General features: G+C 37.7%; 2 protein-coding genes across 2 annotated transcripts in view; both read left to right on the top strand.

Annotated features, from left to right (window-relative positions):
• The window catches only part of XIRP2 (xin actin binding repeat containing 2), a 311,886-nt gene extending 291,530 nt beyond the window's left edge, over positions 1-20,356 (top strand). Inside the window, 7 exon segments of the mRNA XM_078070938.1 lie at positions 564-674; positions 1,063-1,072; positions 1,075-1,134; positions 2,076-2,206; positions 2,830-12,154; positions 14,046-14,179; positions 20,238-20,356. Of these exon segments, the coding sequence (XP_077927064.1) occupies positions 564-674; positions 1,063-1,072; positions 1,075-1,134; positions 2,076-2,206; positions 2,830-12,154; positions 14,046-14,140 (9,732 nt within the window). The 3' untranslated portion in view covers positions 14,141-14,179; positions 20,238-20,356.
• Positions 20,344-22,119, top strand: LOC118555645 (xin actin-binding repeat-containing protein 2). The gene has a single exon (XM_078070939.1). It carries the CDS (start codon positions 20,413-20,415, stop codon positions 21,727-21,729), a length of 1,317 nt encoding a protein of 438 aa, XP_077927065.1. The 5' UTR covers positions 20,344-20,412; the 3' UTR covers positions 21,730-22,119.
• Positions 22,120-22,662: the final 543 nt, after the last annotated feature.

Below are 22,662 nucleotides of genomic sequence, written 5' to 3' on the forward strand. Positions count from 1 at the left end.
AATCTATGTCCTAATTCCCAGAATCTGTAAGTATGTAAGTTACATGGCAAAGGAGAATTAAGATTGCAAATAAAATTGCAGCTGCTAATAAGCTGACCTTCTGACAGGGAGAGAATCCTGGACTATCCAGATTGGCCTGATGTAATCACAAAGTTCCTTAAAAGTGGAACAGGGAATTAGGAGAGAGAATCAGAGTTGGCAGTGTGAGAAAACCTCGCCTGATTGAGGAGTGGGGCCATGAGCCAAGGAAAACGGGCAGTCTCTAGAACTGCAAAAGGCAAGGAAATAGATTCTCCCATAGAACCTGCAGAAAGGAATACATACCTTCTAACACCTGTCAACACCCCCAGTCAGGCCTTCTGACCTACAGAGCTATAAAATATTAAGTTTGTGCAGTTACAAGCCACTAAGTTTGTGATAATTTGTTACAGCAGCCAAGCAAACTAATGCACTGAGGAACATTAATTTTTTTCAATAATTTTAATTTTTTCCTTAATAAAAAAAGTTAAAATTTTCAGACTTTTCTTAAAACATTGTATATTTCTTTATTCATTTATTTTCAGGACGTAATCCACAGCAGCCAGGTCGACATTTCAAGAGGAAGCCAGGAAATGGAAAGAAATGAACAAGAAGCTTCCAAAACACACAAAAGTGATGTTCTTGGAACAGAAATGGTAACTACTTAGAAAGACAATACTTTCCAAACAGATTACAAAGCTGTGTGAAAATTCTGACCTCGTTGTAAGCAATTGCTTTTAATGTCCTTTATGAGATTAATATCAATACATATCAGTGTCTATTTCCACACTTTGGAACTGGCATTCTTTGAAAAATATAATGAGCACCCTAAAAATATGAGTGCACTTTAGATGTTAATTCATATATATTCTGTTATAACGTGAGCCCATGCATTAAAATAAGGGATAGAAGTTTAATTAGCATCTCTCAATGTTCACTGAGGTTTTGAAAGAAAATCACTGTGAAATGAAGAATATATGTACAGTACTAAAATAACTGACTTCTTAAAAGCAATTATTTATTTAAAATTATCTTTAAACATAGGCCTCTCATCTTAAAAACACACTGAGGAAATAAGCCAAGCTTCTCAGTTCCATCAGTATGTTCAAGAAACAGGTGAGACTCTGTTATTATTTGACCCCAATATACCTTTATCCCACTGATGTGTCTGTGTTTGAATGGAAGCCTTCCAAAGCATAATCCCTCCCACTGAGTAAATTTAGTGACTATGACTCATGGTCCCAAAGGGGACAGAGTAGTATTTCTATATATAATTAGGTTCTGCGTGTGGTAATAGATTCAATAAGCTTCTAAAATAGTTCACTGCCCATCAGCCTTATGAATTCATCCTAAAAGCCTAGAAGGTGATATGCCAGCCACCTCTGAAATGCTTTTTGCCTCGGGGACCTAGAATAAATCTTAATGTTCATCAAGCTCCCTGAGAACAGAAATGTTATCTGGATGGTATTACTTTTAATAACAGATTTAAACACTTCTAAATTCAGTTTTGCAACTTACAGATATGAGATTAAACTACAGACAAATCTGTGCGAGTTTGCATAAGACCCATGCAGGTTGTCTTGCCTACAAAAGGGGAATGAAAAGTTTTGTTGCCTTGAAGAGCTAAAAGGGAAGATTTAAGCCAATTGTGACCCAATCATTACTTGGCTCTAACTATTTTGGCTTTATTTTGGTTTTCCTAATGGAAGTAGGTCTTCCTTTTCTGTTCTTCTGCTGTTCTTTTCTTATTTTATAACTTTTATTTTTTCCTAAGCATGAAAGTAAAACATGCTTATAGAACACTTGAAAAATATATACAATTAAAATAAACAACAGTTCCATTACTTATGAATTCCCATCCAGAGATAACCACCACCACTGTTCTTCCTATATTTCTTGACATATACTAACTTACAGAATGAAAGAGTGCCATATGTACCTTGAACCTTTTTTATTTAACACATATTGTGAGAAGCTTCCTACAGCATTGCAATTTCCTTCTCAAATATCATGTTTATTTGTTATATCACATCCCTGGTATTCTTTTCTGTTTGTAGTCATTGATACACCTGAGGATGAAGAGATTCCGAAGGTTTCAACTAAGTTTTTAAAAGAGCAATTTGAAAAGTCTGCCCAGGAAAAGGTCCTTTATTCTGACAAAGAGATGACCCCAGCCAAGCAGATTAAAGTAAGACAATTTCTCAACATAGAAATATGTTAAGTGTAAAAACCAGATGTAAATGCATAGCATTTTCAAATTATTGAATGTTTGATCTGGTTTTTCAACTAAATCCTGAGCCAGTACTCGTCTGTTCCAAAAGGAGGATATTATTCTACATGAGAAAAGCAGTAGAGTTAAAACTTTCCTCACTAGAAAAAAAAAATGGAAAAATTATATGTGCTCTAAAATTTAATAACTAGCATTAGATAAAATAATAAAGTCAATGTTAAATGTCAGATACTCTGCTTAAAATTCCAAGGAAAACAAAACAACCCTCAAAAGTACTTTAAGACTTTTATTGTTTCCCTCTAGATTACTCAGCATAGCACATTAAGCAAAGGAGGAAGAATAATCAAGATTATGTGTAAATGTTAAAATACTGAGCTGCTGATGTATCGAATGGGGAATATAACTCTGAAAGTGCAATGAATTATAGGAAAGATAGTAACCTAAGTAGGTCTCTCAAAGGAGTCTGTCACCTGTTGTTTCCAATGGAGATATCGTAGCAGGTGGACAGGTGAGGGGCAGTGCCTAGGTAGTCTTCACCACTACACCCGTTTTTATAAGATTTGACTTTCTTTCCCTTAAAGATCGGAAGTGAATGTGAAGAGACTTTAAAACCATCATCACTTGTGAGTACCTCTTCCACTTCCTGCATGTCGACCCTCCAGAGGAAGGAAACATCAACCACAAAAAACAGTGACCACAGTGCCACTTCCTCAACTCTGGTACAAGTTAATGCCACCGCTATGGGAAAGACGGAAGAATTTCCTCCTCCCCCACCTGATATATTTCAAACTCCAATAGATGTGACAGCATTTTCCCAGTCCCCTGAATTCCCCAACTCTCCTAGAATACCACCAGTACCCAAAGAATTATATACTAAGCAAAGAAATTTGTACGAATTAAACCGTTTATATAAACACATGCATCCTGAGTTAAGAAAAAACTTAGAAAAAGATTATATCAGTGAGGTTTCTGAAATTGTCTCTAGTCAAGTGAACCCAGGGAGCTCAGTTTCAGCAGATGTGCAACAAGCCCGGTATGTTTTTGAAAATACGAATGACAGTTCTCAAAAAGCTCTGAACTCAGAAAGAGAACACTTGGAGTGGGATGAAATTCTGAAGGGGGAGGTGCAGTCCATGAGATGGATCTTTGAGAATCAGCCTTTAGATTCCATCAACAATGGCTCTCCAGATGAAGATAACATCAACAAGGGCATTGCTAATCAAGAAATTATTGCTGGTGGTGATGTGAAATATACCACATGGATGTTTGAAACCCAACCCATAGATACACTGGGGGATAATTCTTCTGGCACTGAAGAAAATGCTGAGAAAATTCCTGAGCTAGCCAGAGGAGATGTCTGCACAGCCCGGTGGATGTTTGAAACAAAGCCATTAGACTCAATGAATAACATGCATCAAGAAGAATCAGTGGTAACTGCCATAAAGGACATAACCGGTGGGGATGTCAAGACTGTGAGATATATGTTTGAAACTCAACATCTGGATCAGCTTGGACAGCTTCATTCAGTGGATGAAGCTCACCTGTTGCAACTCAGGTCTGAGCTCAAAGAAATTAAGGGAAATGTTAAGAGAAGTATAAAATATTTTGAAACTCAACCATTATATGTTATTAGAGATGGTTTAGGTCAAATGCTAGAAATTAAAACTGTTCACAGAGAAGATGTTGAAAAGGGAGACGTGAGAACAGCACGTTGGATGTTTGAAACACAGCCCTTGGACACAATTAACAAGGATATCACGGAAATTAAAGTTGTCCGAGGAATATCCATGGAAGAAAATGTCAAAGGTGGGGTGAGTAGGGCAAAGTGGCTATTTGAAACTCAACCTTTGGAGAAAATCAAAGAAGAGTCAGAAGAGGTCATCATTGAAAAGGAAACAATAATAGGTACAGATGTCTCCAGAAAGTGTTGGATGTTTGAAACGCAGCCATTAGACATTCTAAAAGAAGTTCCTGATGCAGATCCTCTAAGATCTGAAGAGATAATAGGGGGTGATGTACAAACTACTAAGCATCTATTTGAAACACTTCCAATAGAGGCTTTAAAAGATAGCCCCGATGTAGGAAAACTTCAAAAAATTACTGCCTCCGAAGAAGAAAAGGGGGATGTTAGACACCAAAAATGGATTTTCGAAACCCAACCTCTGGAAGACATTAGAGAAGATAAAAAAGAGTACATACAAACAGTGAAACTTGAAGAAATTGACAGAGGAAATGTAAAGAATTACACACATATCTTTGAATCAAACAATTTAATTAAATTTGATGCATCACATAAAATAGAGGTGGAAGGAGTCACAAGAGGTGCCGTAGAGTTAAACAAATCACTCTTTGAAACAACACCACTATATGCCATTCAAGATCACCTTGGAAAATATCATCAAGTCAAGACAGTCCAACAAGAAGAAATCCTAAGAGGTGATGTAAGAAGTTGTAGGTGGCTTTTTGAAACAAGGCCCATTGACCAGTTTGATGAAAGCATTCATAAATTCCAGATAATTAGAGGAATATCTGCTCAAGAAATACAGGCTGGAAATGTGAAATCTGCTAAATGGCTATTTGAAACCCAACCTCTTGATTCGATTAAATATTTTAGTAATATGGAAGAAGTAGAAGGTAAAACTGAACAAGCAACAGATATTGTTAAAGGGGATGTCAAAACTTGTAGGTGGCTTTTTGAAACCCAACCAATGGAGTCTCTCTATGAAAAAGTTTCATTAATGACTGGCAGTGAAGAAATTCATAAGGGAGATGTCAAAGCCTGTACCTGGCTCTTTGAAACTAAGCCACTTGATACCATAAAAGATGCCTCCGAAGCAACAGTCAAATTGCAAACTGTAAAACAGGAAGAGATCCAAGGTGGGGATGTTCGTACAGCATGTTTTCTTTTTGAGACAGAAAATTTAGACAGCATACAAGGAGAAGAAGGAAAAGAAATCAAGGCCATAGAGATGGATATCCAAGCTGGGGATGTCTCCAGCATGAGGCATAAATTTGAAAATCAATCTTTAGATTCTATAAGTTCCAGTTCAGAAGAAGTTTTGAAAAAGATCAAAGCCCTAAAGACTGAAGATATTCAGAAAGGCAATGTTTTAAATTGTAGGTGGCTTTTTGAAAACCAGCCAATTGATATGATAAAAGAGAGCCAAGAAGGTGATGAATTAGTTAAGACAGTGACAGACATACAAGGTGGGGATGTAAGAAAGGGGTGCTTTATTTTTGAGACTTTTTCTTTAGATGAGATTAAAGAAGAATCTGACTGTATCAGCCCCAAGAAAACAATTACTGAAGAAGTAATGAAGGGTGACGTAAAAAGCTACAGAATGCTCTTTGAAACCCAGCCACTCTATGCAATTCAAGACCGAGAAGGGTATTATCATGAAGTGACAACAGTTAAAAAGGAAGAGGTAATTCATGGAGATGTACGAGGAACTAGGTGGCTTTTTGAAACAAAACCACTAGACTCAATTAATCAGTCAGAGACTGTGTATGTTATTAAATCTGTCACACAGGAAGACATTCAGAAGGGAGATGTTAGTTCTGTCAGATACAGATTTGAAACCCAGCCACTGGATCAGATTTCAGAAGAATCACGTGATGCTATGCCCACTGTGGACTATATTCAAGGTGGGGATGTAAAGACAAGTAAACAATTTTTTGAGTCTGAAAATTGTGGTAAGAATACTCATATAAGAACAGTAAGTGTCAATGAAATACAGAAGGGCAATGTTAAGACATCTACTTGGCTATTTGAAACCCACACCATAGATGAGCTGAGAGGAGAAGGGTCGGAATATGACAATATCAAAACAGTCACCCAGGAAGATATGCAGAAAGGTGATGTGAAGCAGGCAGTATGGCTTTTTGAAAATCGAACTTTGGATTCTATTAAGGAAGCAGATGAAAGCACCACAAAAATCATCAAGGAGGAAATCCCTCCTTCTGATGTCAAGACAACTACATGGCTCTTTGAAACTATACCCCTTCATGAATTTAATGGAAATAGGGTAGAGAAGGTAGAAATTATTGGCAAGAGCATTAAGGAAACGTTAGAAGAACTCTACTCTCAAGAAGTTATTGAGGCTCCTGGAATCATCATTGAAGCTGATGAAGTTGGGGATGTTCGAATGGCAAAATACAAGCTAATGAATCAAGCATTTCCTCAGATACAGAAAGAAGAAATTATCAGGGTTGATCTCAGAAATATAATGGCGAACCTGCTTTCCAAAAGAGACTGTACAAAAAGGGAGATTTGGCTTAGTGACGAAGAGAAGGGAAATGTTAATTTGACCAAAACTCAATTATTAAACAGATCGATGGAATTTCATGCTGAAAAAGAAGAAATAGTGAGTGGTGATGTACAACAAGCAATAAAAAACCTGTTCTCTGAGGAAAGATCTGTAAAGAAAGGCATTTTAATTCAGGAAGATGAAAGAGGAGATATTAATATGACGATCTATTGTCTTCTTCGTGAAAACGCTGGTGACACAGTTGAGCGTGAAGAAGTAATAGGGGGTGATGTAAAACGTACCATTCATAATTTGCTATCTTCTGTATCAAACAGTAAGGTATCTGAAAGGGCTAAAATCGATGCCTCTGAGAGGGGAAATGTTCAGTTTTTCACAACATGCATAGAAACTGGAGCTTTGGATTATCTTAAACAACTCCAGACGGGGTCAAGTGAGACACTGACAGCTAGGAAACAAGAAAGCGAGGAAGAAATAATTGGTGGCGATGTGGAGGGTGCAAAGCTGTTACTAAAGGCAAGGCAGTCTCAGGTTGAACGTACTGTTAACGAAACTGACATCATCCCAGGAGATGTGCATAATACAGTTAAGGTTTTTATGACAGAGCCTCAGACTACATTTTGCAAGACACCCAAAGAAGAAATTATAAAAGGTGATTTGAAATCAACCCTAAACTCCCTCAGCCAGGCCATAAATCAGAAAACAGTGGCGAAAACAGAAGAAGTTATAAAAGGTGACATGCTGTCCACACTCAAGTCACTTAAGGAAGCAAACCACCAATGGAAAGAATCTAAACAGCCCAATGCCATCCCTGGTGATATTGACAAAGCTATTGAATGCCTTGAAAAGACCACAAACACACGAACAGAAATCCTGAAAAAGGAGCTTATCCGAGATGACCTTGAAATATCATTAAGGAATCTGAAAGAAGCCCAGGGAGCTTTCAAAGAGGTGGATAAAAGAGGTGTAATGAAAGAAGATGTGAAAGGGGTGATGGGAAGGTCCTCAGAAGAGCAGAAAACAAAGATTCATCCAGTGGCTGTCCAGAGGGACACAAAAAGTGTTCTTCAGCCAAGACCAGGACCATTTGAACCAGCAGCCAGGTGGCAAGCGGGAGTAGATGTTCCCAAACAAACTACAGGCAAATCTTATCATGGGAATTTAAAAGAAGAAAGAACTGAAGCTACTCTCCCTAAAGCCCCCAAAGGCACTGTAAAGATTGTCATAGGCCGTGAACAAAACAATGATGCTCTGGAGAAAAGCCTGAGAAAACTATCTAATTCACACCACAAAGCTATTAACAATGTGTTGGAATCAGGGGACAAAATGGGTGTCTGGACTGATACCACAACAGAGCAGCATCTTAGTGATGAACATGTGAGCAGACAATTGACTTCAACTGTGTCAGCGAAGGAAAATCTAAAAGCTAAGGAATCAGAAACTGTGAGAGAACAGAAGAATGCTATCTTTAACTCTACTAAATCTATCGATAAAACAGTGGGAAGGCAACAGACTCAAACTGGTAAACTGAGGGATGACCACCAGAAGACTGAATCTTTCTCTGTAAAGAGTCCTAAAATTACCAAAAACACTAAAATACCAACAGATAAACAAAGCCCTAAGGCCAGTCCAACCCAGGGTCTGGTCAATATGACAGTCAGGGAGACCTGTGAAGCTTCAGAGGACTTTCAGAAGCAAACTTTGTTAAAGCAAGAACTACAATGTTCTAATAAAGATATAAAGAAAAAGAACATGAACCCTCAACCGACTTTGCCTAGAGATCAAGACATACCAAATATAACAGAAGTGAAAGTCTCCCCAAAAAGCCACAGTAAATTTAAGGCAACTGACAAAAAACAGGCTGATGTTCATCTGAAGAGCCAGGACTTTCTAATGAAGACAAATACTTCCACAGACTTAAAAATGGCAATGGAAATGTCCTTTAATTCAATCAACCTTAACCCTGAAAATAATGTAAAAGAAAGCGAGTGCTCTCTCCCACCTCCATCTCCACCTCCTCTGCCACCTTCCAACGCATCATCTGAAATCGAATTTCCTCTTCCTCCTCCACCTCCGTTAGTGATGTTGCCTGAAAAAAACGCCCCAGAAGTGATAAAGGCTGAATTTGAAAGTTTCCCAGGCCTCCCTCTTCCTCCACCACCAGAAGATGATAAATCTGAAAGAGAATGTCTATCAGTTTTTCCACCACCTCCCCTTCCTCCAACTCCATCTCTTAAACCAGCGCATCTCCTTTCCTCCTCTGTTCAAGAAAAGCATAGGGGAACATTCATACAATATTCCCAAGAAGCCTCAAGCTCTCAGCAAACTCATTCTCAGGCTAAAGTCCTAACAGGAAAATCAGGAGTACTTTTGCCACCTCCCACACTCCCCAAACCCAAATTTCCCAAACAGATAGAAGATAAAAAGAATTGCAGTTCCCCAAAAGTTGAATTGGAAAATTCCCTGCCAGATATGGAATATAAAATTATTCCCTCAAAGGATCAGAAAAGAGTAATAATGGCAACTAGCAGTGAACACACAGAGATGAAGCAGGACATATCTAGAAGAAGTCTTGATGAAAGAAAACAATTATCTATGGACTCTATGAGGTCTCTCTCCCAGATGGTTCCAGAAACTTCACTACCCAAGGCAAAAACAATGGCACCTCTTATAAAATCTCATTCGTTCTCAGCATGTTCAGGAAAACAAAGTCCAAAACCTTACATGAGAAAATTTAAGACACCTTTAATGATTGCTGAAGAAAAGTACAGACAACAAAGAGAAGAGCTTGAAAAACAGAAACATGAGCGTTCTTGCTACAACATAGTCAAAACAGAAAGCCCAAATCAAAACATGTCAGAGTTGCAAAAGGAAGTACTGTTACAAAAAACAAATGAGGAGGCTCCTCTACCTGGAATGGATTCAGGGGTCACTTTGGTTCAACCCAACCCAAACTCTCAAAGTCATTCTCAAGTACTAAGAGTGTGTACTGACAACCAGCTTTCCACAACACCAGCGAGGACAGTCACCACCAAGGGGATCCAACATGTTCTAGCAGCCTCAGAAGACAAAGCTACCATGGAAAAGGAAGTTTTACAGAACTCAAGGGACATGTTACAATCTATATCAGCTTCTGAAATTAAACAGAAGCACCAGGAGTGTAGTACACAAGAAACACAACAGAAGTATTTGGAGGAGTTGCACTTGCCCCAAAGAAAACCAGTTTCCCCAAGTTTCAAAGTTAAAACTTTCAAGCTTCCAACCGCAGATCACAAATCAAATGAAACAGACCACATCTATGAAAGCCGTAAAAAGCAATCTGATGTTGATGTTCAAACCATTAGCAAACAACAGTACCAGAAAACCGAGAAAACTGAAGCAGGCACTGAATATAGTAATAAGCAATCTGTAGCTGAAAAATATTATAAATTACCTGAGAAGGAGAAAAGAGTAACAATAAAACTGCCTGCAGAACCCACAGGGAAAAGCCATGAAAGTAAACTCAATATAGTTCCTGAGAAGCAAAGAGAATTTAGAGATTTGGAGAGTGGGAAACCTCAAGGAAGTGAAAGAACAAATCAGGAACCACCAACGATTGGTCCAAAGGAAGAGAGACTAATAGTTGAAAGAAAACAAGAACATTTGAATAAATCAGCACAGGAGGTAGTCAAGCAAAAGGTTACTGATGTACATCTTGATTCACAGACCCAGAATTTTCAGCAAACACAAATACAGACTTGTGAAAGTCAAGTTGAACATAAAAAATTGCCCCAGCCATATAATAATCTGCAGGAAGAAAAATGTCTTGGAGTCAAGGGCATACAACAGAAACAAGTCTTTTCTAATACTAAAGATTCAAAGCAAGAGATTACACAGAACAAATCTTTATTTTCCTCTCTGAAAGAATCCCAGGAGGATGATGGAAAATGTACTATAAATATATTGGAATTCTTGAGAAAACGTGAAGAACTACAACAGATTTTGTCTAGGATAAAACAGTTTGAAGTGGAGCCAGATAAAAATGGCCTTAAAACATTTCAGACACTGCTAAATATTATTCCAGGATGGCTATTAAGTGAAGAAAAAAGACAATATGGTGTTTGCATTGCTATGGAGAATAACATAGAAAAAATCAAAGAAGAAATAACGCATATTAAGACTCAAGCGGAGGATATGCTTGTGTCCTGTGAGAATGTAATTCAAACAGCCATGATATCCTCCGAAGCAGAAAAGCAGAGAAACAAACCCACTAGCCTTAATGAAACGTTCTCTAAAATGTCTAACGTTAGTGAACAGCAAGAAAATACAATCGTAGAAAAAACAGAGCACCGCCAAGTAGCAACTCATCATGAAGCAACTGCTCACAATCATGTGAAAACCCATCACGAAATTAAACTGGATGACAGCAAGATCTCTCCTCCCTCCTTGAAAACACGCCCACCATCACCAACTTTTATAACAATTGAGTCTACTGCCCGGCGACCAGAAACCTCTGCTAAGGACCAGCTCTCTCAGTCCCCTAAAAAAGACACTTTTGCTGAACCATCACCGAGAAGTCCCGTGTCACAAACATCCAGAGTTGGTGCAGCAAACGCTTCCCTTTCTCCACCCAGGAGTCGCTCTGAGCAGCTTGTCAAACTCAAAGACACCACCGCAAAGTTAGCCAGAGGGGCCGCCCCGTGTCCACCGGTGACCCCAGTTCCGATAGTAGAGAAAAGGTCTGAGATCATCACGTCTCCTGCAACACTCCGTCGTCAAATTAAGATAGAAACTCGTGGTAGGGACTCCCCACCCACAATCACCATACCTATTAGTGTAAATCATGTAGACGGTGGCTCCTTCAGAGGATCCATGGAAGCTCAAGAGGAAGTTAGGCAAGTAGAGAAAAGGGCGGCTTACGTTCACAAAGACGCAGTGAATTCCGCGCAGCGCCTGGTGCCGGACACGGAGAGTTTTGACTCGGTGGAGATCATCCGCACGGTGGAAGGGCCTCGCCGCACAGAGCGCACGCAGAGGTATGAAGCCGCCAACCGAACTGTCCAAACGGCTGAGAATTTCCTGAGTGACCACGAAAATGAAATAAACAGATGGTTCAGGGAATTTGAGGCTGACCCAGTTTTTGAAGCAAAGTCGAACAGAGGAGTTTATACAAATGGAGAAGCAGACCATAACATTAAACAAGAAAGCTGTTCGTTTTGTAAGGAGGAATTTGGATTGAGATATCTAGAAAACACCAGTTTTCCAGGCTTTTCTTGCAGTCGTCCTAGAGAGCTGCAAGAAAAAATTCCTGTGAAGCAGCCCAGCGTCCACTCTGAAACAAGGTCCGTGAGTGAACATTTCTCAGGTGTGGATGCGTTTGAGGATCAAGGTGTTGGGTCGACGATGACGACGGTCTCTTCGTCACATAGCTCAGAAGCTGGCAAATCTGGCTTTGACTTCAAGCATGCCCCACCAACCTATGAAGATGTCATCGCTGGCCACAGTTTAGATATTTCTGATTCACCTACAGAGCTCAGGAGGAATTTCCAAAAGGCGTGGCAGGAGAGTGAAAGCGTTTTTAAAAGCCTGGGATTTGAAACTTCGGATGCTTCTACCACTGAGATGAGAACCACCTTCCAAGAGGAATCAGCCTTTATAAGCGGTAACCGAGCTTGCGCAGTGTGCAGACTAACCCATTTAAAGGCACACGGTCTATAGCTAGGATGATTTGCGGTTCAAAGGCTGTTTGAAAATAACTGAAACTAACAGCTTTCCCTGGCTGAGAATATCCTTCTCTTTACAATGCTTGCTCTTACTACTTTCTTTTTACAAAAGCATCTAATATAGGATTCATCTGCACTGTGTGAGAATAACAAATGATATTATATAGGTTATTGAGACCTGTATTTGTCAAGGTAAATAAGACTTTGGATAAAGCAGCAGATATAATAATTGTTAATGTAATAGTATTAATAATTGTATCTAAGTGTATATTTAATAATGGCACACCCATAGCACATTATTAATATTTTTATTAAAAGTTAATGTTTTATCCACTTGCTTAAGACAATATTAGATAATATCTATTGACCTACTATTGACATATTTTTAACTGCCAGACTTAAGTGGTGTTTGCATTTGAGTTCAATACAGCCTGGTAATAATCCAACAAACAATTTACACCCTTCATATGTTCTTCAATGCTTTTTATTGCATAATATCTTTGACAAAGTATAAGTATGGAGTTAGACCTTTTGTGTATTTAATTACTGTTACTAAGTTGGATGGAGTTAGCGTTCTCTAATGTCACTAGTTTTTTTCTATAACTAATTTTTTTCACCTTTCTTAAGCTCCAAATGAGAGCTCAATTGGCCTCATTCACAGATGAATATGGACAATACATTTAAAAAATTTGATCATATATTTAGAGGGAGATTCAAAACACATGAACTGAGTATTTTTTAACATCAGAGAACAGTTTTTTTCTTTATATTTCCCTACTTTTTATAATTAATGAGGCTTTACAATAAAAGGATTTGACATAATTAATGTGCACCATTAGGGTAGTCCATTCTTCTAAACAGATTGAAAGAAATATCAAGCTCAAAAATAAAAACTACTGAAACTAATATTTTTGCCTCTATCATATTTGCAACATATGTGTCTAGTTTATCAGATTAATATGATTTCTCAATGTGCTTGCTTCTGGCATAATCAAGCAAAGCTGTCTAATTAATTTCAAATGCTCAGTTTCTGTTAAGTTGGCTAAAATCATATAGAAAATACAAAAAACAAAAACACCCAGTGTTAAATATAGAAATATGTGTCCTACTAGAACCAATAAACAAAGGGGATCACTTAGTAGCTCAAATCAAGCATCGAAGCCCTAAAGTACATCCTTATTTATAAAAAGAACCCTGAGCATATATGCTTTTATATGTAACTAATATGAAAGCTTAGTTCGTTAGTCTCAGTGGATTGTAGTGAGGATCAAAACAATACTGAGGTAAAAAGTTTTCTGTCCGTTTCGAACCACTATCTAAGCACTGGCTAGCGATGTAACTCACCTGAGCCCAGCAGCCTGGGCCTGTGGGTGCTGTAGAGCAAGGGAAGAGTTAGGAAAAGTGTAAAAGGCAAACATGAGAATCCAAAAGCCCTAAAATCTAAAGCCATTTAGACTGAGGAGAAATGACCCTGAGCATCTCAATGTATTCAGGAGTCTCATGTATTAAAGTTAAGAAATGATGTCACAGAGTCAACGCTAAGTCATCACGGAAATATTTAAATAAATACAATATCTTCAGCTTTAAAATATATGTAGGTACTCTGGAAAAATCATTCCAGAATGCCTTAAAAAATGAAAACTTTGGCTCTGGATTGTGCCAGAACCCCAAATCTGATGGTAGGCCTATGTCCAGAACAGCAAGATTAGGACAACAGTCTTAGAGTTTTTACTGTAACTGCATGGCCAGTCAATGTGCTGGGGTTTGGTTTGGCTTGACAGTGTGATTGAAGATAATATCTTGTAAACTTTTGTAAATTTTTATTTTTAGAAGCTGCTACTCCAAGACAAGGAAATATGTATACTTTGTCAAAAGACTGTTTATCCAATGGAGTGCCTAGTAGCAGACAAGCAGAGTTTTCATAAGTCCTGCTTCCGATGCCACCACTGCAGCAGTAAACTGAGGTAAAATGTTGTGTGGTCTGTGGCAAAATCTTGGAGGAATCTGCAGTGTACACATGTCTCTAGAAGATACAAATTTGTCTAGATCTTGTTGCCATCAGCTAAAACAACGATAAAGGGGGATGTGGTCAGGTTCTGTTATGTTTTTCTCAGGATAGCCATGACCTTTTTCCTATTGACATTTTGCTTTCCCGATCAAATCCAGAAGGGTCCCTTTTGTCCAAACTTGGAGAGCACAGAGATAAGAAAGATCAAGAAATGCTGTGCAAATCAGGATTTTTAAGCTATTAGTTTGGTCTAAAGTCTAGATTCTACTTTCGACCTTATTTTAAGTAAGCCCAATGTGGGACTTGAACTCAAGACCCTGAGATCAAGAATTAGCATGCTCTACAGACTGAGCCAGCCAGGCACCCCTAAAATCTAGGTTTTAGATAAAAAGTTAGCAAACTTTTTCTGTAAAGGACCAGGTAGTAAATATTTTTGACTTTATAGGCCATACTATTTCTGTCACTAAACTTTCCAATTGAGTGCAAAAGCATCCACAGATAACTAAACAAAAAATTGTGGCTATAAACTGATGGGCCCAACTGTATTCCAATAAAACTTCATATACAAAATCAGGTGGCGGGCTGGAGTTTACCTAGGTCTGGGTGTTCCACCTAAGTAAAAAAATAATCATAATTTAGAGTATTGTCAGTTTCAGGTAAGATATACTGCCCCCCCCCCCCACTCTGGTGCAACAGAAGCACCATATTAACACAGTTACAAATGAATTTTAATGAATGTGGCAATTGGTGTGGCTATAATCTGAGATGTGGAAATTGTAATTATTTTGCTAAAGCCAATGTGTATCAGGCTATATCTTCTTTGGCTTTAATTTACAGTGTCAAATACCCCTTATTGCAACATGTTTTTTCTTTGGTTTCCTCATTACCTGGTTTCCTCCCACCTCCTGGGTATTCCTTCTCAGACTCCTATGTGGGTGACTCTCTGTCCATTATTGAAATGTTAGAGTTCCTTAGAATTCTGTTATGACCATTTATTCTTCTCACTGTTTATATTCTTTATATATATATATATATATATATATATATATATGTATGTATGTTATTACATCCACTCTCATGACTTTAATCATCATCCATGTGGAATAACTCTGAAATCTGTACTAGTAGCCCAGTTCTGTCCTCTATTGGATGCTTATATCTTAATTACTAATATTTATATCCAATTATATTTCTCGTAAGTATACTAAATTCAATATGCCGCATTATCTTCTCTCTACCAAAATTCCTTCCTTGACTTCGTGATCTGTATGATACTCTCTTCAATAAATAACATTAATATTAACTCAATGATGGAAACATGAAGTTACCTTTGACTCCTTCCTCTTCTTCATTTCCTGTGTCCAAGCAAAGACAAAGTCCTATAATCAAGGTCCCATAAATGTTTCATGAGCTGTACACTTTTCTCCATCCCCACAGAGCAGGTATCCTCCAAGTGTCATCTCTCACCTGTACTAATGCAACGGTCTTTCTAGCAAGTTAGTCTCCCTTGCCTCCACTGTCTCTTGCCTCCATCACCACCACCACCAACTTGTCCCAATGCCATGCTCCATGCTGTAGTGAAAATGATCTTTCTAAAATGTAAATCTGAGGTCACTTCTATGTTTAAAACATAATGGTTTCCTCTATCAACATCAAATTAGCATCTTACTATGAATTAACAGGCAATGTAGAATTTTGCCCCAGCTCCTTTCCCAGTATCCCTTCCTCCCATTGCGTGTTACTTTTCACGAAGACTTTCAGGTCCTTAAAATCATTATCTTTCTCTGTCATATCTAGCTGGTTCCAAATGTCATTTCCACTCCTTGTAGGAGTTTTCCTGTGCCTCTCCTCCAGCTCTCCACCAGGCTAATATGCACTCATTCTCCAGACCTCAACTGAGACTTCATGTCTTTAAAGAAGCCTGCTTTGAGCCCCACATAGGGATCAGGTGTTCCTCCTAAGTGATCCCAGAGCATCCCCTGTGTTTGCCTCATTCTTAACACAATCTAATGTAATTGGTTTCCAGCTGTAGGAAATGTGTTTATGCTTGACTGTCAACACCTAGTGAAGGCTGACATTTAGTAAGGACTTGAAAGTATTTTATGACTGATATTTTTTAAAAATCATTGTACAAAAAGCCACAAATATAGAAAAACAAAGCTAATGTATGGTTTAATGAATGATTATAAAGTGAACACTTTGTAACCTGTACCAAGTTCAAGAAATAAACATTGCCAACAGGTTCAGAAGCTCCTTCCATGTGCCCCACCCAAACACTCTCTGAGTGAACAGTATTCTTTTTCATCGTTGCTTCCTTACATTTTTATAGTTTTTTAAATCCAAATATACTCTCCTAGATACTACAGTTTTGCTCAGTTTTTTAAACTTTGACATTTCTTTTAAGTCTTTTAAAAGGTTTCTTTCCATTTCTTTCATTCCTTGCAATTTATTTGTGAAGAGCCCAAGATATCTGACCTGTAGAATTTTCCACAGTCTGGATTTGCTGATTGCACACTAGTGGTGCCATTCACATACTCCCTTCTCCCCTGCATTTCCAACAAACTGTCAGCTGAATCTAGATTTGATACCTTTTGCTGGAACATATGGAGTGTTGGCAAGGAGAGTAAGCACATAGTCTCTGATTTTGTGATCATAGCAGATATTGAAGCTTAACACCCATATCCATTAATTGATGTTTGCAAAATGTTGATATTCTCATTTTATTCTTTCTTTTTCATTATTAGTTGGAATACTTTTACAGAAGATGCTTCCCCTCATCTACTCTTTGGTTACTTGTTGGTACAGTTGGTAGGGGAAAGGCAGAATACATGCGTAACTTTTTCCCTTTATTTACCTCGTTTGCCAATGTATCAGTTATTTATTTAACAATGTAATGAAATGGTTCCTTATCCCCTAGAGGTAACCAATTTTAAAATATTTGTAATATCTTTATAAACTCATAGATTTACATGTGTTTGATTGATTTCAATCTGATGCAGTTATTATTATTACTGAAGCTCAAATTATTCTATCCTTGGTCTCTTCAGGTTGTTTCCTGAGTCCTTTAGGCAAGACCTAAGTAATCTTTGATAGTTTCCTCATTACCTGATAGAACTAGATGTTCCATGCTCATTTGGTACATTTACTTCCCCTGGACCTGGAATCAGTCATTTCCCTAAACCCTGGTTTCTTTACATGAGAAATGGCATTTCAAGACTACAATCTCCATGCTCTTTTCTACTGAGTTGGTCACTATTTTGAAGCTCTCTTAGTGTTACGAGCTAGCAAATATTTATATGTAAAGGAAAAATATATCACAAATTTGTAAGAATATTTCCAAATTGAATTCAAAACTGAATTTCTTTTGCCTTAGCCTCTTCTCTATTCCATGTGTGTCTCCTTGCTTTCACTTCAGGACTTCTGGTCCTCAAAGACAAAGGAGATGACAGAATTAGAATATCCCATATTCATTTGAACAACAATTTTGGAATAGCAAAACTATCAGCACCCTAATTTGATTATGAAACCTTTAAAAAATGGCATTTGCTCCCCACTCATGCACACCCGATTTTTTAAGAACTGTGCTCTATCTTAGGTGTCATATGACACAGCCATCACGTGTCACACCGTCTTGCTCCTTGTCCTCATCTCATCTTAGTTTATAGGTGACAATGTAGAGAATACTTGCCACCCATCTTTATGTCACTCTTTCTGTATCCTTCCTGGTTATGCAAGCTTATTTTCCCGTACCTCCTTCCGAAAAGTCTGTTCTGTGATCTTGATAATGGAAAGTCAGTTTTGCTGAAAATAAAATCTTTGACTTACACTTTCTTTCATTGAATATCTTTTTTTAAAAGATTTTTTAATTTATTTATTTGACAGAGAGAGAGAGCGACAGAAGGAACACAAGCAGGGGAAGTGGGAGAGGGAGAAGCAGGCTTCCCGCCGAGCAGGGAGCCCGATGCGGGGCTCGATCCCAGGACCCTGGGATCATGACCTGAGTGGAAGGCAGACACTTAACGACTGAGCCACCCCAGGCGCCCCTCTTTCATTGAATATCTTAAATGCATTATTCCATTTTCTTTTGGCATAAAGTGTTGCACATGACTGATGATCTAATTTTCTTTCCCTTGTAAATCATATGTTCTCTTTTTTTTTCCTTTTTAGATAAATACAAAGGATCTTTTTTTCTTTTTATTTAAAGTCCAAAAAAATAAAGATAAACTCCAGTAATTTGGCTAGAGTAGTTCTTGATGTTAGTCATTGTGGGTCAACGGTATCAGTTGCCAAGTGTGCTCTTTCAGTACGCAGTTTCCGACCTCTTTATACCAGGAAAGTTTCTTTAAATTATAGCTTTTTAGTATTTAACCTATTTTATTGCTTTATTTTCTACTTCAGGAACTCCTCTTATCCATACATGGATATTTTGTGCCTGTCTTTAATATTTGTCTTTCTCTCAAATCCTTCTCCTCTTCCGTTTCTGATTGTAAATTTTCATCTGTTTATTCCCCCTATTTCTTCTTAAAATACTTTCTATTGTGTTTATTTGCTCCTATATTTCTTTTAGTTTAGTTTTTATCACTGACTTTTTTTCTTTTACTTGTTTTTTTCCTGATTTCTAGCATCTCATTTATGACATTTTCTAATTATAATTCATGCTGTTCTTTCAAGTCTTTTTATCATGTTTTAATGTCTTTTAGCCCATTTTTTAAATTTTGATGTTGAGAACATGTTTCTCTAGCATGTTTTCATTGTCTGTAGGGATATTAAAAATGCTCTTTACTCTGTTTTTTCTTATAATAACTCTATATAATATTTGGCCTCGATACTTTTCTGTTGCTTATTTTTGTATGGCATTAGTTTTCCCAAATCTTAGAAGGAGGCAAAATTCAGGATGGTTTCCCCAAACTTCAAAGAGCTACCTCTTCCAGTTTTCATATACTGTCCAAAAACCTATAATTGCTTGATTCCTGGGATTTCCTGCCTTGATTTCTCTCCCCCATGTTAGTCAGGACCTTCCTTTCTTTGCTGTCATCATTATCCAATTACAGTTTGATTCCACTCCCATATTTTTTGTCAGTGTAAAGTCTTGTCCTAAAAGGGGATCTCGATTGGTCAGCTTTGAGAGTTTGACTTATCTGTCCTCTTCAGATTTTCCTACCACAGGGCCCTTGCACTCACTGGCTAATGGAGAAGGTAAAATCCCTCCTCGTTTCAGCTACTATTCTCTGATTGGTGTGTGATACTTTCCAGGAAATAATGGATGGCTCTTTTGTGGTCTTATATTTTCTGGTCTTTCAGACACCTTCCTTGCTCCCTCTGCTATCACTTATACAGATGTTACTATAGCTGTTTGTTTGTTCTTTCCTCCTTGTGTTTTGGGGTTGGTGGGGATACCTTGTCACTTAATTTTGTTATAAATTTTATCCATGGGTTTAAGTTTTGTTATCTAATTGGTGTGCCTGTTTGTATGTGGAGATTGAGAGATATGAAAAAATGATGGCTTTGACTAAACTGATTTTAATTTTAACAGGCACTCTATTTGTTAATCTCCCCAAAGAGGCCAAATAAACAATTGCATAGGCAAGCTTTCCAATTCATTCAAAATCTAGTTAACGAGGAAATTTAAATGGTTGATTTGTGTGTGTGTGTGTGCTATTCAGGATTTATTGAAAATTGTGGCCCCTCACATAAATCACTGAATTAGCAGAGATTTAGTCCTATCATTTTGCACCATCTATAACCACACATACATTATATTATAATACCTATTATATCAATACTTGACATACAGCATGAAATTCTAAATACTATAAAACGTGTATCATGTGGGGTACTAGTGGTAACTATTATCTAACAAGGATGTTTAATTAATAAGCACATTCCTATTGCCAGTAAGTTAACTGCACTGAATCTCTGACTCATTCTTGAAATAGTTACCCAATTCCTTATGAATTTGCAGTGTATATATGGAATGTTAAACATTTTTTTCTTTTTTTTTTTCTTTTTGGCAGTTTGGGAAATTATGCATCACTTCATGGACAAATATATTGTAAACCTCACTTTAACCAACTTTTCAAATCTAAAGGGAATTATGATGAAGGTTTTGGACACAAACAACATAAAGATCGATGGAATTGCAAAAATCAAAGCAGCTCAGTGGACTTTACTCCTAATGAAAAAACAAATATGTGTAAAAATAGTGCAGAAAACGCCACCATACCTGGGGATCCTAATAAACATTTAGATGATGGTAACAGTAAAGGGCAAAGAGATGATTTGAGAAAATTCAGGGAGAGGGGAAAATTAAAAATCATTTGGCCCCCTTCCAGGGAGATGCCTAAGAAAACCTTCCCCCTTGAGGAAGAGCTCAAAGTGAGTAAACCTAAATGGCCACCGGAAATGACAGTCGCTACATCCACTGAATTCAAAAGTGAATCACTAATAGAACACATAAAAACTCTGGAAAATAAAGGACTAGAGCAAGATAACGTTTCTTTCCTGCAGCCATATCCGCAGTCCGTCCATACATGTCAGAAGGAGGATGTTACAGGAATCAAAGAAATGGAAATGTATGAAGCAAATAAAGATGAGAAGAAGGAAGGAAATAAGAATGTGCAAGATAAGCTGAATGAGGCTGAAGACACAAAGAATAAAAGGGAAAGTGAAATGGATCTTAATGACAACAATAATGTAGTTGTGCAGAGTGCTGAGAAGGAGAAAAATGAAAAAACTAATGAACCTGATGGTGCAGAAGTTTTACAGGTTACTAACACTGATGATGAGGCGGTGACAGAAAATCATAAAGAGAATTTCAATAAGAATAATAATAACAATTATGTGGCCGTCTTGTGTCTGAATAATTGCAGGCAGAAGACATCTATTTTAGAATTTCCTAACCTATTACCACTGTCAAGGGAAGCAAACTACACTGCAACTGAATATCAAATTGAAAATTTAGAAAGTGCATCTAGAATCTCAGAGTTACTTGGCATATTTGAATCTGAAAAGGCATACTCTATGGCTCTCGGAAAACAGGCTGACAGAGCTATTGCTGGCAGTCCCATGCAGTCTGCTCCCAAACCCAGCCTCAGTGGCGGGTTAATAGTAAGGGAAGAAAGGTCCATAGCCTCTTCCGATACAAATATCTTAAACATCAAAAGAAACCATGCAAATAACAAAAACCTACACTTCTTCTTTTCTAATACCATGAAAATCGCTGCTTTTTCCAAAAAGAATGAGAATGCTTCTGAGCATGACTTCATAGGTTCTGTAGACCAAATGAAAAATATGCCATGTTTGTATTTAAGAGAATTTGGGAAGGATGTCAAACATTGGCATGATGAAGCAATAGGTACAGCCCCCATTAATGGGAATCCAAGTTTTGGTGCTCTGAGCAGTGAATGTGCAGCTAAGCCTTCATTTCCCAGAGCGGAGGTCCAGTCTGAACAACTCACTGTGGAAGAGCAAATTAAAAGGAATAGGTGCTACAGTGACCCTGAGTAAAACATCTCTCGAGGGCCACTTGTCATCCACACTCAGGCACTGAGAAACATCGATGTCTCGAAATAAGACTAGAGATTTTGATAACCTTTTGTTGAACTTGTTGTAAACTTGATGTTCAGAAATTTCATGTCTATCACAACAGGATTTTCCTTGTATTAAGCTATACAATGTGTTCCATAATCAGTTTGAATCTACTTGTATTCTGAATGGAATGAAAAGATGAAACAATATGGCTCTGTTTTCCTGTCATATGGCACTTAAGGATATCGCTCTGTTTTTCAACATGCTGGATAATGGATAACATCACTGGCAAGATGCTGTATTTCTGATACTTACCACGATTCTTATACCTTCTCTATAATTTCTGCTGAAATAAAATGAAATCACCTGGGGTGCGAACCAAAATACCTCTGTAACTTTTTTCCAAATATATTGACATTTTAATTATATATGTTTTCCATAATTTAGGAACTGTCTATTCAGGGGCATGTATTTAACACACACACACACACGCATGCACACATACACACACACATAATCCTGGAAAAAATTAAATACTAAATCAAAGACATGGTATTATTAGAATATATAAAATTTTCATTTCTTGTTTGCTCTCTGTTTTTTTTAAAAGATTTTATTCATTTATTTGAGAGAGAGGGAGTGAGAGAGAGAGAGAGAGCATGAGAGGAAGGAGGGTCAGAGGGAGAAGCAGACTCATGACCTGACCCAAAGGCAGAGGCTTAACTGACTGAGCCACCCAGGTGCCCCATTTGCTCTGTATTTTTAAAGACATGAGGATTATTATGTTTTTAAAATATGCTTGATGATTCTGAGAGAAAAAATAATGTGAATATAAATGAGTGGCTTCATATTCATTTGGAGTGTACATAGTGAAAACGGACCTTATCCCCTATTCTCCAATATAAATACAAG

This window comes from Halichoerus grypus, chromosome 4 (genome assembly GCF_964656455.1).
Source record: "Halichoerus grypus chromosome 4, mHalGry1.hap1.1, whole genome shotgun sequence".
NCBI classification, from domain to species: Eukaryota; Metazoa; Chordata; class Mammalia; order Carnivora; family Phocidae; genus Halichoerus; species Halichoerus grypus.